We start from the raw sequence: 17858 nt of genomic DNA on the forward strand, positions 1-17858 counted from the left end.
TTTGATTTTGTAATTTCCATGATGCCAAGAAAAATAAACATTATCATGAATTTTTTCCCACCATCTTATTTTATACAAAGCTTTGAATTTATATGATTTTTTTTTTTTTGTACCATTTTAGGTTGTTGGCACATTGAAAGACAACCACCCAGTTCGTCCACACATTCACCAGGTCGTTATGGTGATTACCTCTGTGATAGTCCTTGGAGTCTAATTGAGTCGGCTGCCAAAGCAATGAAATCACGGCAGGGTGATAATGTTGAATTTGTGCTGTGGACGGGGTAAGTAAAAATAGCATAGCTACTTGCACTGAATGAAACAAACTAAAAGAAACATGAAATAGTAAATGCAATCGTAAAAGTATATTGTTTTAACACCAAGTGATATAAGAGTAAAAATGAAAGAAAAATAAAATAATTTCTACAACATTTTGCTGTAACTGTTTGTTAACTGAGCTTAAAACTAAGTAAAATGTTAACTAATAATTCATGGGGTCTTCTTCTAAGTGATACCAAATTGCAGTTGCATTTAATTTTATAAATACAAAACACAAAATAAAAACAGAGTAGAATAAACACTAAAATCCTTCTTAAAGTCCCCCTTGATGTTTAAACTAATGCTTGAAGACCAAATGGAGTAAAATAAAAAAAGAAAAAACACAAGCATAAAAGGCAAAAGAAACTGAGGAGAAAAACAGGAACACAACTACCGAAACAAAAGGACAACAATATAAAATGAGCTTTAATTTTTTATAAATATATAGGTGTGTGTATTTAAGTAACATTTAAACATGACAAGAAAAAAAAGAATCCAACCATAAGAACCGCATTGCAGGTGAACATTGAAAAGTACTAAAAACCTCAGTAAAGTAATAAAAGCCAAACTAACTTGTAAAAAGTCAGTTACCATTTAGTACTATCTTACCTGTAGTACTAAAGATTTGTTTAAATATACAAACGCTGTATAGTCGTATACATTTACACACTTATTACAATAGTCAGCATTAAACAAGTAAGAGTGTTATATTCGGCTATGCCGAATCTTATATACCCACCATCAAACCACGTTTGACTCGAATGAAACTTACTTATGTCAAATTTCATCTATATACTAGTTTTCTGAAGGGGACCTTATATAGGGGGGTAGGGTCAATTATTGGTCGATCCTCATAAAATTTGGTAGACAGAATTTGGTTCGTATTAAATTTATTTGTGTCGAATTTCATCGCTACACTCGTATTTTTAAACCATTAATGAGCGTTGCAGTCATTTTCTGAAGGGGACCTTATATGGGGGGTAGGGTCAATCATGGACTGATCCTCATAAAATTTTGCATAGTGATTTTGGATCATAAGAAACTTACTTATGTCGAATTTCATCTATATACTAGTATTTTTAAGCCAGTAATGAGCGTTAAAGTCATTTTCTGAAGGGGACCTTATAAGGGGGGTAGGGTCAATTATGGACCGATCCTCATAAAATTTTGCATAGTGATTTTGGATCATAAGGAACTTACTTATGTCGAATTTCATCTCTATATTCGTATTTTTAAACAAGTTATGGCTGTTAAAGCTGCTTTTGGAGGGGCCACTTGTATGGGGGCTATCCGAAAACGTGGACCGATATTGCCCATTTTCAATACCAAACAAACCTTACCTATAAGAAATATTTATGTGAAATTTCAACCCTCTAGCTCTTTCCATTCGGACTCTATCGTGCTTTCAACAGACAGACAGACAGACAGACAGACAGACAGACAGACAGACAGACGGACGGACGGACGGACGGACAGACGGACAGACATGGCTAGATCGCCTTAGAATTTAATGAGGACCCAGAATATATATACTTTTGTGGGTCTATGACCAATATTTCGATGTGTTACAAACGGAATGACAAAATCAATATACCCCCCATCTTTTTTGATAGTGGGTATAAAAAGATAAAAAACGTATTTTTTTCAAAAGAATAACAAAAAAAAAGGAAAAACGTTATTCCTGTGAATTTCGTACTGGTGACCTTGGAGTCTTATTTGTATAGACCCAATATTATCTTATGTAACTTTATTATACATTTCCAGTACATGAGATGGGATAATTATACAGTCATTACCAAAGAAAATTTTTTGTTATAATACAATATCTTTTATACATATAATATCAATCTCCTAGTTATTTTTTCGGGGGTCTGATGCTACTACCTTCTAGAAGTTCTTTGGATTCAATTCTTGTAAAGTTGCCATAATGCAACGGGAAATTTGGAGTTACATATCAGGCAGGGGGGGGGTTGTAATGACTACATTTTCAATTACAATTACATAATTGAAGTAATTGAAGTTTCGCCAATTACAATTACTTGTAATTGGAATTGAAGTTTTGGCAATTACAATTATTTGTAATTTGAAGTAAAATTGAAGTTTTGGCAATTACAATTACTTTTAATTGTAATTGAAGAATTTTCAGTTACAATTACTTCTAAATGTAAATTTTGTTCCTTATAATTACATGTAAATTTGTAATTAGTAAATTACAATTACAATTGGAAACTGCAATTACAACTAATTGTAATTGGCAAAACTTCAATTACAATTACAAGTAATTGTAATTGGTTATTAGTCAATTACACATTACAAGTAATTGTAATTGATTATTGGTCAATTACACATTACAAGTAATTGTAATTGGAAAAACTCTAATTACAATTACAAATAATTGTAATTAGTTATTTCTGAATTACACATTACAAGTAATTGTAATTGACTATGTAGTGAATTACTTTGTGTTGGTTACCCCCCATGCCTAATACATAGTAATCCCAATCCTTAAGCCATAATTTCTCTATTTCTTACATGTATAAATATGCGTATGATTGATAAGATGTTATTATGAATTATATATTACGTATACGCAACATTATGTCATTACAGCGGAAAGTTTGCAGTTACGTGGTAATCCCAATCCTTAAGCCACAGGGGACTAGTTCTCCATTTCTTACTTAAATAAATATGCGTATGATTGATATGTTATTATTGTGAATTAAATATTACATATACGCAACATTATACCATTATATCATCTAAGAAATATTCTCAAGCTGTAAATGAAATTTCCTAATGCAACAGCAGTATATGTATGATAACTTTTGTGACTGACTGAACATAAACACAACACATACACACATATATTCCCAAATATATGTATGTGCATTCATACCCACACTTTAATACAAAAATATTAAGAAAGATTTGCCACAATTTGAAAATTACATTTAGACAATGAGTGTGGTCAAAAATCTAAAAAAAAAACTAAAATACCAAACACACAGCTTTCATTATACTGTAATAGACAACATGTGTCACTCAGTTTTGCTAGACAAGAGATTTTACTATAAAAGCTGTAGTTACTAGTTTAGAAAATCTTAAAATCTTCTTAGTATTTGGTGATATTACAAGAAAACCACATATAATACTTACAGTCTATTATACAAGGAGAAGGTTTTTTGAAAATCTTTCGGGATTTTATAAGATTTCCTGTTTTTGTAGTTCTTAACAGAAAAAAAAACTAGATGAAAAAACAGGAACATTAAACTCAATATCTCTATTACCGCAACGCATATTTCAAAGACAAATGTCCTTACAACCTGAGCTGGTATGTATTCCCTTTGTGTTTTACTATCATTTTCCTAGTTGCTTACTTATTACAATTTTTCTTGGTATAGCATGATGAAAGGTGTCTATAAACACTTTGCAATAAAAGAATAAGGTTTTGCATGGAAAATTTTCTAAATAATCAATAATATTTCTACAGTTATCTAGCGAATAGTTTTTCTTAACATTTCCTATATTTAGTATACCAGATGTTGCTCAAAAAAACTCTCATACAAATATTAAAACAACTCCGAGGCGTTTCAGTTTCATTTGGCAGTATCTAAAAAGTAATTTTTTATATTTTTTTTTTTCTTACCTTTACAAGGTTGCAAGGTTTGTTTGTAATGTGTACCTTTGGGATTTTCATTAACAATAAAGTGCTTACACACAGAAAAACGGAAATTAACTTTTTTCTTTACATTTTTTTATATTCTCTGCATTAAATAGGTTTATATTTTTTTGTAGGTGGTTTTTTGTTTACAAAATTTTGCTACGATTTCAAAATGGGAAATATCCATATACTATTTCTACAATCTCCATTGACCATACCATGGGGACAATGAAACAGAGTTTTGAAGTTTATTATTTGTCGTATTAAGTTTTTATACCCTACACCACCTTAGTGGGGAGGGTATGAAGTCGAAGTGCTTTACGTGAGTACCTGGAGTGGAGCCGTATCTCACGGTGGTACTTTTTCAACCACTGGGTGAGTAACAAGTAAACAACTCACCACTTCCCCTTTGTGTATCTTACACGCAGGTCGCAATTTTTGTACATGGATATGCCGGTCCATGTACAAGCACTTTGCTCAAGTACTCGAGCTATCTAATCTCTTGCCAAAGTCGTCACGTTGGGGAAAGGACAGGTGCCATGAGCAAGCTCAATCTACCTCTACATAATGTCGCCCAACCACACTACTATGGCTCTGTTGATTCGACAACACAACCTTGGGGACGTAATCGGTTTGTGCTGATATTTGTAACGCACAATAATATATATACCTTAAAGTATACCAATTAGAATCATTTTCTGAGCCGGTTTAGCTATGTCCATCCGTCCATGTAAACCTTGTAATCAAACTACAGATCGAAATTTTGAAGATAATTCAATGAAATTTGGTACATGCTCTTTTATTGACCTAGGGACGAAGCCTATTGAAAATAGTTGAGATCGGCCCAACTGAACTTCCGAATAATTCAATGAAATTTGACACATGATATTCTATGGTACCGGAGACAAAGCCTAATGCTTAACATCTGTCCATTATTTCACCTACCCCCCATACAACTGAACCCGATGAATAGGGCTTCTAGGTTCATAAATATGTTTAATATACTCGTATCTCGAAAAAAACCTGCAAAACCAAGTTCTATACTAGCCTTGATGACCCTCATGAATTTTATAGTTTTAGGGTCTCATTTGACCATAGCCCCTATTCAAAGCCCCCTTCAAAATTTGACTTAAATCTCCACAATTTTATTCTTACTAATTTGCAGGTAAATTTCGTTAAAAAAATCTAACAAAATTTGTTTATACATTATTTATATTGAATATACTCGACCTTCAAAAAAATTGTATTTAATTTTTTCTAGAACGCCTTAAAGTCCTAAATAAAAGTCATTCACTTATTTTATATTTAATTTTATCAATTACCTTTATAGACTCTTACAAATTATACCTTTCAATTAAGCCATTTTAAAAACTAATAAATTATATATACATATATGTATTTTTTAAATTATACTAGTTATAATTAAATGTTATTACCTTGTGGTGGCTTTCAGCATTTTATAGACTGAATTTCAATTGACACAAAATTGTGTTGCATTAATATTTTATGGTAATTGGATAACAATAGCGTTACAAACATGTAGTTTAATTTGAAAACACATAGTTTTAACTAAGTAAACAAAATATAATTGAATAGTTTAAAATTAATTTTAAAATTGAATAAACAAAATCAATTGTATAATTTAGTAATCATGGAATGCAGGGGTAAAATCAAAAAAGAGATACTAAGAAAAGAGTTCAACCTTAAGTCTATTTTTAGTTATAACTTGTATATATAATTTCATCACTTTAATAAAACAATTTCCAATAATTAAAACAAACCTATAATTATGCGGTAAAATACAACAATAACTGAATTAATTTACTATTAAATAAATTAAGTATTGATTTTTAATGTATGTGTTGGTGTTTATAATAAAATCGTTATTATCCTTATTAATTGCTAATTCAGTATGAATATGTGAAATTTTCAAAGACCTGTATGGATAATTGTTAGATAATTGATTTAAATATGAATGTAAATGAAGTAGAGATTGTGTAATAGTAAATTTAATATTTAAAACAAATATGCAATTAAAACAGGATATGGCAAGTTATGAGTATGTTTAATATATGGATTGAAGTGTAAAACATTTACACTTTATTAAAAAAGAAGTGATTTTCTGAAAGAGGCTTTAAATTTGGCATAAAATTTGGTAATGGAATTAACGTTTATACAAAAAGTTAGTTATGTGAATTTCATCATGATACTAGTGTTCGTATGGGAATTATGAACGTTCAAGTCATTTTCTGATGGCTATGAGACTATAGCCAAATGAAGCCAGATCAGTGTGATGATTCATGGTTCTTCTGTTAAAACTACCGGTTGTAGGGGCCTACAGAAATAATAGACCGATTTCAACTGTTAACAATAGGCTTTATTGCTGGCTTAAAAAATTAAGTACATATGTAATAAATTTCATTAAATTATTTATCGCGCCAACAAGGTTTACATGAACACACAGACGGACGGACAAACGGACATAGCTAAATAGATTTTGAAAGTGATTCTGAGACGATTGATGCTTAAAGGACTGCTAATTTCGGGTGCTACATATAATATAGTGGTTTAGAGTATAATGATTAACATCTTCTGGCATATATGATCATAAGGAAATCGAATAATGGTCGCCCAGTAGAGCATTTGCTAAGTGTTCTGAAATTGTTCCAGGTTTATAAAAACTCGAGTGTTTTAAAGAGGCTTCCCAGCAAAAAAATTTCACCAGTGTAAAATATGCACATTTTGTATTCCTTAAGAAGAGACTCTACGCGAAGAATCCCATATAAAAATCATGTAATCTTTCATAACAAGTGTAAGCAATACGGTCTAAATTCTAAAGAATTTAGTATAATATTTTTAAAGTACTCTAAGTAAGTTTGTTTGTGATATATCACACGATTGCAGTTTGTCCAGTTTACTCTTGGTAACCACGATTAGTACCTTAAATGGAGAAATGTCAGCTATGCAGACGATGTTACAATACTTCTAAGAGGAAAGGATACAAGGATGCAGGATACAGGATACAGGAGTAGAAAATTCAAGAAGATTGTTTTGTTGCTTGTTGGGCCATGGGCACTACACCAACTAAGATTATGGAAATATTGATGAATATCTACCTATTAAAACACACATACATAAGACATATATTAGATGGTACTTATAGCTTAAACTTACGCAATCAAGACTTTTGGAATGCTATACATTAACTGAAGTATAATATCGTGTTTAAACTTGATTATTAAAAATTTGTTGCCAAATGGTGGAGGCTGAAGTTATGAGCCAAATTGACCAAAGGCGTATATAGGACACGTCATCAAGGCTAAACATGAGATACCTGTAGGTTTTCGTTGCTGTGGTCTTACATAGTAAACTGAAAAATATAAGTATACTACAGTCTTCCAAATTACAGGATTACTGACCTGGAGTCCTACATTGAAAACTGAGAAACAGAAGTATACTATAGTCTTCAAAGTCACATGATTGCGGTCACAACTATGCAAAATGAGAGGAGCGTAGAAAATGCGGAGAGAACACTGAAATTATGGAATATTTTCTTTATCGTTGCCAGATTTTACCGAACTATATCCAAATATATTCTAAATATAACATCCGTCACGAATACTGATTGAATCGTGAGATAATACTTTCATTAAGCACTTTTTCCAAACAACATTTTTCAAGTAAAGGAATGTACAACAGATCCGATAGTGCATTACTTAAAATTTGATGTATTAAAAATCCTTATCTCAATGTAGTCTAAAGTCTCCTTATAGATAAATATCTGTCCAGTCTTATTATGACTATCAATTTCTTTAATCACACACAAACGGTCCATAAATGACGAAGACATTCAATCAATCAATTAATTTCATTCCAAGATGGTTAGTACCAGACTTGGGGGGTAAAGACTACATTTTAAATTACAATTACATTTGAAGTAATTGTAATTGAAGCTTCACCAATTACAATTACTTTTAATTATAATTGATGTTTTGTTTGACAATTACAACTACTTGTAATGGTAGTTAAAGTTTTGCCAATTACAATTACTTGAATTTTGTTCCTTATAATTACATGTAATTTGTAATTAGTAATACCTTAATTACAATTACAAGTAATTGTGATTGGTTATTGCTCAATTACACATTACAAGTAATTGTAATTGACCATGTAATGAATTACTTTGTGTAATCATTACCCCCATGCCTGGTTAGTACTAATCTAACCAAGAGCAAATAAGTGAAAATAATACGTTCACAATGTATTACATTTTAATACTACATATTTATGTAATATTAAACTTTAATAAATTTAAATTTATATAAACATTTTACTACACAGCTAGTGAGTGTCATTGTCATTATTTTTACTCTAAACAAACACAACAATAAACTTTTATTCCATACATTTACACAAAATATTTTGTGTTATTTCATGTTGTTTCACAGTTTTTCTATATTTATTCATTTTTTCTGTATTTTTTTTTTCAATTTTCAGAGATGGTTTATCTCACTCAGCACATCCAATGTCTGAAATGAAAAAATTGGAAATCCTGCGCAACATTACTGATTTGCTTGGTCGAACATTTTCATCGCAATTTGTATTTCCGGTATTAGGACATGAGGATGGTACAACAACGAATTTCCGGCACATGGGCGAACTGTGGCGACATTGGCTGCCAACTGAAGCATTGCATACATTTGAAAAAGGTAAATAAAAGAAAGAAAAATTGTCTATTTATTAATTTGTATATATTTTTGTGTTAGTTTTTAGTTTATTTTTTATATTTAGTAAAAGGTAAATATTTGTTATTATATACATATACACTTTTATATATATGTATATGAAGTTCACTTACTAAGAATTATATGCACACATTTAAACAACGTTTGGTTTGGGGTGATGATTGTTAAAGTTTTAATACCCAGTAGTTTTACTTTAGACCAATGAATGTATACTTGATTGACTGGTATTTATAAAACCTTATATCGTATTACACGTAAATACTTATGTACTCTTTGTAATGCAAAAAAGAAGTCAATTGACACTTTGTAAGGCGAAGTGGAACTCAATTGTCACACTAGTGTTTGCAAGTAATCTAAGGGGATATCATTTGCCCTTAGTATTTCTAAGAGACTTTTTTTTAGAATTAAGTCATGATCCTCATTCAAATTTACTAGTCGATTTCCAATTAACATTATAAACCCTATTCTGCAAAGTATTAGGTATTATATCAAAGTACTTTTAAACACACCCACGTTTAAATGCCAAAATATTTGTATGCTCAAGTAAGTTTTTACATACACATATGTACATAGCATATACTGTAAATGAAGTTTAAATTTTTGCTGTTGTTGTCGTTAGCATTGCAATTTTTGTAGCTTTTTCTACTATTGTTTATGTTGTTGTTGTTGTTGCCCTTGCTATAGCTGCTGTTGTTGAGTGTTGAAGTCAGCATCTACGGTTAAAAGGTATTCAATTGCAAAGTGCCTTTAACGGAAATTGATTTTGTGTATTGTATGCTTCATGTACTAAGTACATATACACTAAGTTAACTTACATGCAGCAAAAAAAAAAAAAAATGGAGAAAAATATAGAGAAAAAATTGAGAGAAAAAAATGTTTGTAAGAAAATTTCAAAGATTTGGTAAATTTGATAACAAGTGAAATAGAATGCAACTTTTTTAAAGTGTTACGAATTAAATTTACTTTTTTTTAAGTTGTAGTAAAATTTTGAATAACAAAAAGTGTTGAAGAAAATTGCAGTTGCAAGGTTAAATTTTTGAAAATCTGTGACTTAAGATGTTGGACATTTAAAAAGGATGCTAATCTTAAAGGGCTGCCAGCACAATTGGAAATTTCGCTTCCAACGAATCAGCAGCTGGTAATAGATAGGTTTCTTTAGTTCCCAGCAATACCATCCGTTGCTTTGTTTGCGTCTTTCGGCCAATTATCGCTTCCAAGGAATCAATTGCATTCGGTTCCCTGTAATGGTCAGATTTTAGCAGCTGGTAATAGAGAGGTTTCTTTAGTTCCCACCAAATATGGATCAATACCTTACACAGAGGGAAAAGGAAATAAAGTATACATACGAAAACACTATGTAATGTTTACAACGCAATGTTATCAACATTGCAACAATTCGTTGTCGAAATCTAAATTTTATACACATCCGTTGCCAATAGTGAGCATACCACGTTTGTTAACATTTAGACAACGAATGTGTATAAAATTTATATTTCGACAACGAATTGTTGTAATGTTGTCAACATTACATAGTGTTGTCATACGTGTGTATATACTTTGGCAACGGATGGTATTGAAAAATAATAAACAGTTTGGTGTCAATTTGGTACCAGGGCCATTGATATTTGATGTCGATTCCTGTCTTCACATATAGAAAAAAAGGTTCCAGCTTAACAGGTACTTGCAAGGAACAGAACCATGACTTGTTGGGCTCTTCATGGTTAAATTTTCAGGAAGAAAATGTAAAACAACACTATAACTAGTCTAATCCACAATCTCGTATTTAAAGAAGTATATACATCACTTTTCCCGCCGTGGTCAAGTATACATATAAAATTTCTTGTTTATTTACATCGTATTTTTTACCATGCCAATTTTACTTAACATCATATTATTGATTTTCCTGAATATTGTCTAGAGACTTTGAACTGTTCAATTGATATCAAATATTCCAGACTGTCATAAAATTCTATTATTACAAATAACAAAAAAAATATATACAAAATCGAACTCATATTTTATGTAGGCACTCTTGTAACATTATGCCAATATGATTTTTTCCTTTTTACAAAATAAACAAAATATTTCATATATTGATCTAATAAGAAAATGACCATAAATAATAAATGCTCCTTTATACGTTTACAAACAACTACAATAACGAAACAAAACCAAAAAAAAAAAAAAAACAATAATCTAAATTTGTAAACAAAATTCACGTGTGAGCAAAGAAAGCTAAAGAAAACAACATTTACTATTGGTAAAATAACAGAAAAAGGAAAGGAAATAAAGAAAACAATTTGAACAGGACACACATGGATAGACTTGCCAATAAAACTCTACTACTACAACTTACTATTTACACCCTTTCATATATACATACATACGGACAAACAATTTCACATAACGCCTCAACATAAAGTGTATTGTTTTCTGTAAATTTCATTTTCAATTTCAAATTCAATCTTATTTGTTCAGTTTGTTTACTTATTTGTTTTCGTTTTTTTCTCTTATATAAACATCTAATACCCTTTCTTTATTTTAACCATATTTTCAACATATGGTTTTTCTATACATATGTATGTATGTCTCTTTGTATATATGAGCTAAAGGTAATTGTATCTCTTCAATATTTTGCAGGTGGCTACTATTCCATTGAACAAACAAAAAGTCGTCTTCGTATTATAGCATTGAATACAAATTTCATGCGGCATGATCCAAAATATTCCCAAAGTCATTTGGCAGCCGTAAGACAACGTATGCCTTCAAATACAATGAACAGCGGCGGCAGTATGGGTGGTGGTGGTGGCATGGGTCCAGATTCAACAGAATACAAAAACTACTATTATCATCACAACAATATGCATCAACATCATGGACATGCCAGTGATTGGTCATCATCGGGACATGGTTATGGTTATAATAGTCATCATCGTGGCATAAATGTTATGCCTGGGGGAATGCATTATAACATGAATGGTTTGGATGGCGGTGGACGTGTCAGTGCATTGTCTGAATTTGAAAATCAAGATACGGAAAAACAATGGATTTGGCTGGAAGATGTTTTATCTAAATCAAAAGCTAACAAAGAAACGGTAAGTGATTTTTAATTAATACCAATAGTTTGCAGAAATATTTTATGAATTTTTAGAAATGTGGACAGATGGATACGGTAATTGATATTTTAAATAAAGACTAGCAGACATTAAAAATAGGTTTTAATAATGTTTGTATTTGTATACATTGTATAAGGATAACTAAAATTATTCAAAGTTTGGAGAATATATTCCGACAAATTACACCGCTTTGTAGAAAATATATAACTAACTTCTAATTCAATTCTAGTTCAGTTCTAGTTCAGTTCTAGTTCAGTTCTAGTTCAGTTCTAGTTCAGTTCTAGTTCAGTTCTAGTTCAGTTCTAGTTCAGTTCTAGTTCAGTTCTAGTTCAGTTCTAGTTCAGTTCTAGTTCAGTTCTAGTTCAGTTCTAGTTCAGTTCTAGTTCAGTTCTAGTTCAGTTCTAGTTCAGTTCTAGTTCAGTTCAGTTTATTTCTATTGTGAGATAAGTTTCGTTCCTAATGTTAACACATTTTTAACCTGCTTAAAACTTAACTTTCCTAAAATCATTTTAGAAACAAATTCCTATTAAAAAGTTTTCAAAATCTAAAAACACTATAAAATAATTACCCAACATTTATTTGTTTGTAACGTTTTTATATTTTGATAGCAAAGAATCAACACACATACATTCGTTTAAAATTATTTTGGTCATTTCCAACAAATTTTTCACAAAACTTGTGTACTAATCCTCTTTACCATACTTTATTTTAATTACTTTATTAAATCATATAATTCATTAATTCCAAAGCAGCAATTGGTCTTAAAAAAGTAGCAGCAGCAGTAGCAAAGCTTGAAAAACTAAAACTTAAAAAAAAAGAAACAGAGGAAAACTACCATCAAAACTTCCGGACAATTTTATTTACTTGTCTGCAGTGATATTTTAACTTGCACTTGTTAAACTACCAACACAAAATTGTGCAAAAATATAAAAAACTTGTAAGCGAAAAAAAGAAATTTAACAAATTTACAATTTTAATGAAAGATAAAAAAACTACAGAGTTTTTTTTCTAGCGCCGGGTCCTTCAGCAATATTAATGCTTAAAGTAAACTTTTAATTTCTTCCACTTATTGCTTAATTTTTCTTTTTTGCCAAACTACTTACATACAGAGTTTTTTTTATTCGTGAAATCCTTTTTTTAGATTTTGAATTTTAACAGAATTTTTGTTTGCTAGTACTACAGCAGCTTACATAGTTGTTTTAACAAATTGTAGTTCTTTTTTGCTGGTTTCTGGTTTATTTGTAAATGCAGTAGTTTTGTTGCTTTTCTTGGTCATTACACTTGATTTCGTCTGTTGTTATTAGTGGCAAATTCATATATACATTTAACACATTCCCCCTTAAAAATGTAAAAAATTGGAAAAATTAAAGAAAATATAACCAAAAAACAGGAAGAAATGGAAAATAATGCTGTGAAAAACGTTGCCATTTAAAAGATATAAGTAACAACTAACAAGCAAAAGTTTAATGAACAATTCAAACCTGATTGTTAAGGTTTCTTTTATTTTTTTAGAGTTATTTTTGCAAGTACACTCTACAATAGATTGTGGTATTTCCTGGGTATTACGTTCAACAATTGTTATTTCAATACCTTCTACAAGATATACTTTATGAATAGATACAATTAGAGAAATATTGTATTGTATGAAAAATTATTTTTTTATTTTTGCGGAAATATTGATTCTATAAAAATATTGTATTGATTAAGTTGCAAAATATAAGTATTTTTTAAAAACAGGGGTACACTTTTACAAAAGAAGTATAAAGGTCTAGGAAAGGGCTTTCCCTTCTATGTAGAAATAAAAAAATTTTAAAGTAAATTTAGGGTTTATGTTAATACAATATTACCTTTAGAAAAATAGTTAATTTCTTAGAAAATAAATTTTATATATAAATTTAAAGAATGAAAGAGATTCTAGAATACGGTCATAATATGTGGATGCCAAACCATTCTTTAAATCGGATTAGTTAGACACAAAACAACCTGCTTAACATATATACCTAGCCATTAATATACGTATACCACCAATAACTTTATATTTATGTAGTTTTTTCTATTTTTATTGCCCAATTGAACATACTTCTCTTTTAATTGCAATTTTATAGATATTTGAAGTACTTTAACCAGTAAAACCTTACCGAAACGCTAAAGCAAATTGTTAGAAAAATGGTTTTTCATTATAATAATGGAATGCAACAAAGTAAAGTTGGTAAGAAAAACAGCAATTTATTTTCAAAAAAAAGAAAACACGTACTTTGATCCATAGGAAAGTAAAAATAAGGAAGCAATTACTGCAGCATAAATTTAAAGAAATTTATAGTTAACATTTAAGAGAAATTATATTAAAACTAATTAGTCAAGAGATTAAACTGATTTTTCGAAAAGTGTTGATTTTACAAAAAGTCAGTATTTAAAAAACAAATGGAACTGGAACGGAACTTGCACTCCACTAGAATTGAACTAGAACTGAACTAGAACTGAACTAGAACTGAACTAGAACTAAACTAGAACTGAACTAGAACTGAACTAGAACTGAACTAGAACTGAACTAGAACTGAACTAGAACTGAACTAGAAACTGAACTAGAACTGAACTAGAACTGAACTAGAACTGAACTAGAACTGAACTAGAACTGAACTAGAACTGAACTAGAACTGAACTAGAACTGAACTAGAAACTGAACTAGAACTGAACTAGAACTGAACTAGAACTGAAACTAAGAACTGAACTAGAACTGAACTAGAACTGACTAGAACTGAACTAGAACTGAACTAGAACTGAACTAGAACTGAACTAGAACTGAAACTAGAAACTGAACTAGAACTGAACTAGAACGAACTAGAACTGAACTAGAACCTGAACGAGAACTGAACTAGAACTGAACTAGAACTGAACTAGAACTGAACTAGAACTGAACTAGAACTGAACTAGAACTGAACTAGACTGAACTGAACTAGAACTGAACTAGAACTGAACTAGAACTGAACTAGAACTGAACTAGAACTGAACTAGAACTGAACTAGAACTGAACTAGAACTGAACTAGAACTGAACTAGAACTGAACTAGAACTGAACTAGAACTGAACTAGAACTGAACTAGAACTGAACTAGAACTGAACTAGAACTGAACTAGAACTGAACGAACTAGAACTGAACTAGAACTGAACTAGAACTGAACTAGAACTGAACTAGAACTGAACTAGAACTGAACTAGAACTGAACTAGAACTGAACTAGAACTGAACTAGAACTGAACTAGAACTGAACTAGAACTGAACTAGAACTGAGCTAGAACTGAACTATGTTTCATAGAAAAAAATGAAAATAATACTTAAAGTTAGTGGTAAAATATGCAGAGGGTGGAAATCAATGAAACTGTGACGTTTGTTCCTCACCTAACATTTTTAGAAATTAATTACAGCTTCTTCTATATAAAAATGATTTCACTAGTATTACCTATTTCAGTCCTTTTGTTTATTTTAGAAGTATATATTAGGGTGATCGACTCGATTTTTCAACCGGTTTTAAAACCGGGTTTTTCTGCTTTTCCAGTGTCGGTTTTTTCTTAATGTTGATTTTTCGAATATCGAATAACCCGGTTTTTTCACTTTTTAAAAACCTGTTTAATACTTTTATTTGCTTTGTATTCAAAGATTATTTAAATGAAATTTTTAAGTAAATAATAATACAGCCCGTCTAAATTTTAAAAATATTCGAGTCGAGGAACTATCAATCTTAAGATTATATTCCAATTACAATAATTAATTTACGGCTGAAATTTTATGGAAGTGTTGGAATGCCTATGCAAATTTCCTAAACAGGGCTTTTAAAATAAGCCCTTATGTTTAACAGAAGTGTCACACTTTTTTCCTAATTTTGTATATTAAAGAAATAATGTAAATCAGACGACTAGATCTAAAGTTAAAATCTCTTAAACTGTTAAAAATCATTTCGGGCCATGTTTTATTAATCAAATTTAAACATAAACATTAGGTTTTTCAAATTAAAATATATTTTTTTTATTTATAATGAAAAACCGGTTAACCGTTTTTTTCTGAATTTGAAAAATATCAACCGATTTTTATAAATGTCAACTATTCGAACTATTCGAAAACCGGGTTTTGAAAAATGTCGAATAATCGATTACCCTAGTATATATGTATATAAACACTTTGTGTGAACGAACGCTCTGGTTTTGCTATTTGGGGTTTCCTCAACATGTCTGATGGGTTTTCTGCTATTGCTATTTTTGTTAGTGTTGTATGGTAGTGTTGTTTGTAGTAGTTGTATTTAATGTGGCTTTTTAGCAACGCTTAAGGCCAGTAACGTGCTTTGTATTATAAATAATATAAATTTATTTGAATTTTTCTTAGTTTCTCTTCGTTTTTGACTCATTTATCTTTATCTTTTCTGTTAAATGTATGTGTTAATGTGTTTGTTATTGTTGTGGCAAATGATTACAAAATAAAGATATCAAAAGTCATTGCATTATTGTTATCTTAAGCGTGACTTTAAATCCCCCTTTTGCTATGTTTGTTTTTTTTTTTTTAAGGGAAAACGAAATTTCGTTCGTAATCATTTGTAACAAATTTAAACTGACCCTTGTTGCTATTTTGAGGTTTCTTTTCGTTAACCAAAAAGTGCTGTGATCTTAGTGTGTATTTTTGGGTGTGCTGGTCTTTAGTTGTCTATGGATTAAGTTTTTCTTTTTTTCTTTCTTGATTTTTTTTGGTCTCATGTTGTTTTCTACTTAGGGCGACAGGTTTCGGTAATGATTTTGTATTATCAAATTTACTTTAAATGTTGTTTATGTGTCAAACATTGTGTTAAATATGATGACATGCTTGGTCATCATTTTCACTTTTAACTTTTGTTGCGCTGCAAATACTTTTTTCACACGTAACTTGAAAGCACCAGACAGAGAAAGAAAAAAATGAACGTAATATAAAGAAACAACTTTAAAGTAATTGCTGAGCTAATGTTGACTTCAATTTAGCATGACTCGAAACAATTTAGCAGAAAATAAATAAAAGAAAACTTAACTATAATAATTTGGTAAAATGAATTTGAAGTACATAAATATATACATATAGATTTATGAAAAAAAAACAATATTTAATTTAAAGTTCATTTCAGAAAATGTATATCTATTGTTTGTGGGGAATCTTGCTGAAAAATTAATAAATTTAGATTTATTTAGAAAGTTTTAAATACTGAAAAAAAAATTCTGAAATTTAAGGATTAACGTTTTTTCAACAATATATCTACTATATTAAAGGTCTAAAATAGACCTAGAATAGTTCTGGAATCCTTCCAGTTCTACTCTAGCAATTTACAAAATTCCGGATCTTCTTGTTCTGTTCTATTTTCCCTCCACTTTTTCAACATCAGGTACATATGTATATAGATGTGTGTATGTATGTATGTACGTACGAGGATGTTATTGTCAGGTATTACTGATCTGTAGACAAAACTCCAGGGGCAGCTATTTATAGCAAAGAGGTATAAAAACTCATAAAAACTATATTTTTTTTAATTTCTTCCGAAAAATTTAACATTTTTGGAATAAACCTTCTTTTTTTAATTTGCTTCCATTATTCCTTTGGTATCGTTCGTTTTAGGACAAAACATACACAAATTGTGAAAAAAAAGAAACAGCAATATTTAATAAAGTTTCTTTAATTTAGTCACGTTTTGTCTACACAATTGATTTGCATTATTATCTTCATGTATGTATGTCATGAACTTTTGGCTCAACAAAATGTTGATGGATTTAAATTTTGTACCATTTTTATGGGTTTTCTGCAAAAACAGCACTTTAATCATGTTTTATGTAAAAACAAATAACAAAAATCAATAAACATGAAAACTCTGATGTAAACTATTTGCTTCTAAAATGCAATTAAGCATATTTTGGAATATGTACTATCTGCGTATAGATGATATAAATCCGTTAAACAATTTTTATATAACACATGTATACATATGTATCAGGTTTTCATACTGGAAAGAAAATTTGTCA

The 17858-nt window shown here is 30.0% G+C and overlaps 1 protein-coding gene across 2 annotated transcripts in view; it reads left to right on the forward strand.

Annotated features, from left to right (window-relative positions):
- LOC119602636 (acid sphingomyelinase-like phosphodiesterase 3b) overlaps positions 1–17858 on the forward strand; it is a 281130-nt gene that overhangs the window by 184499 nt on the left and 78773 nt on the right. For both annotated transcript variants that reach the window (XM_037954250.1, XM_037954251.1), the window contains 3 exons: positions 122–281; positions 8474–8685; positions 11362–11816. In XM_037954250.1, coding sequence (XP_037810178.1) covers positions 122–281; positions 8474–8685; positions 11362–11816 — 827 coding nt within the window. The remainder of the gene's footprint in view (positions 1–121; positions 282–8473; positions 8686–11361; positions 11817–17858) is intronic.

The sequence above is a fragment of the Lucilia sericata genome, unplaced genomic scaffold, assembly GCF_015586225.1.
Source record: "Lucilia sericata isolate MDLA Ls3-8-SP2 unplaced genomic scaffold, ASM1558622v1 Contig000246F_arrow, whole genome shotgun sequence".
Classification (NCBI taxonomy): Eukaryota; Metazoa; Arthropoda; class Insecta; order Diptera; family Calliphoridae; genus Lucilia; species Lucilia sericata.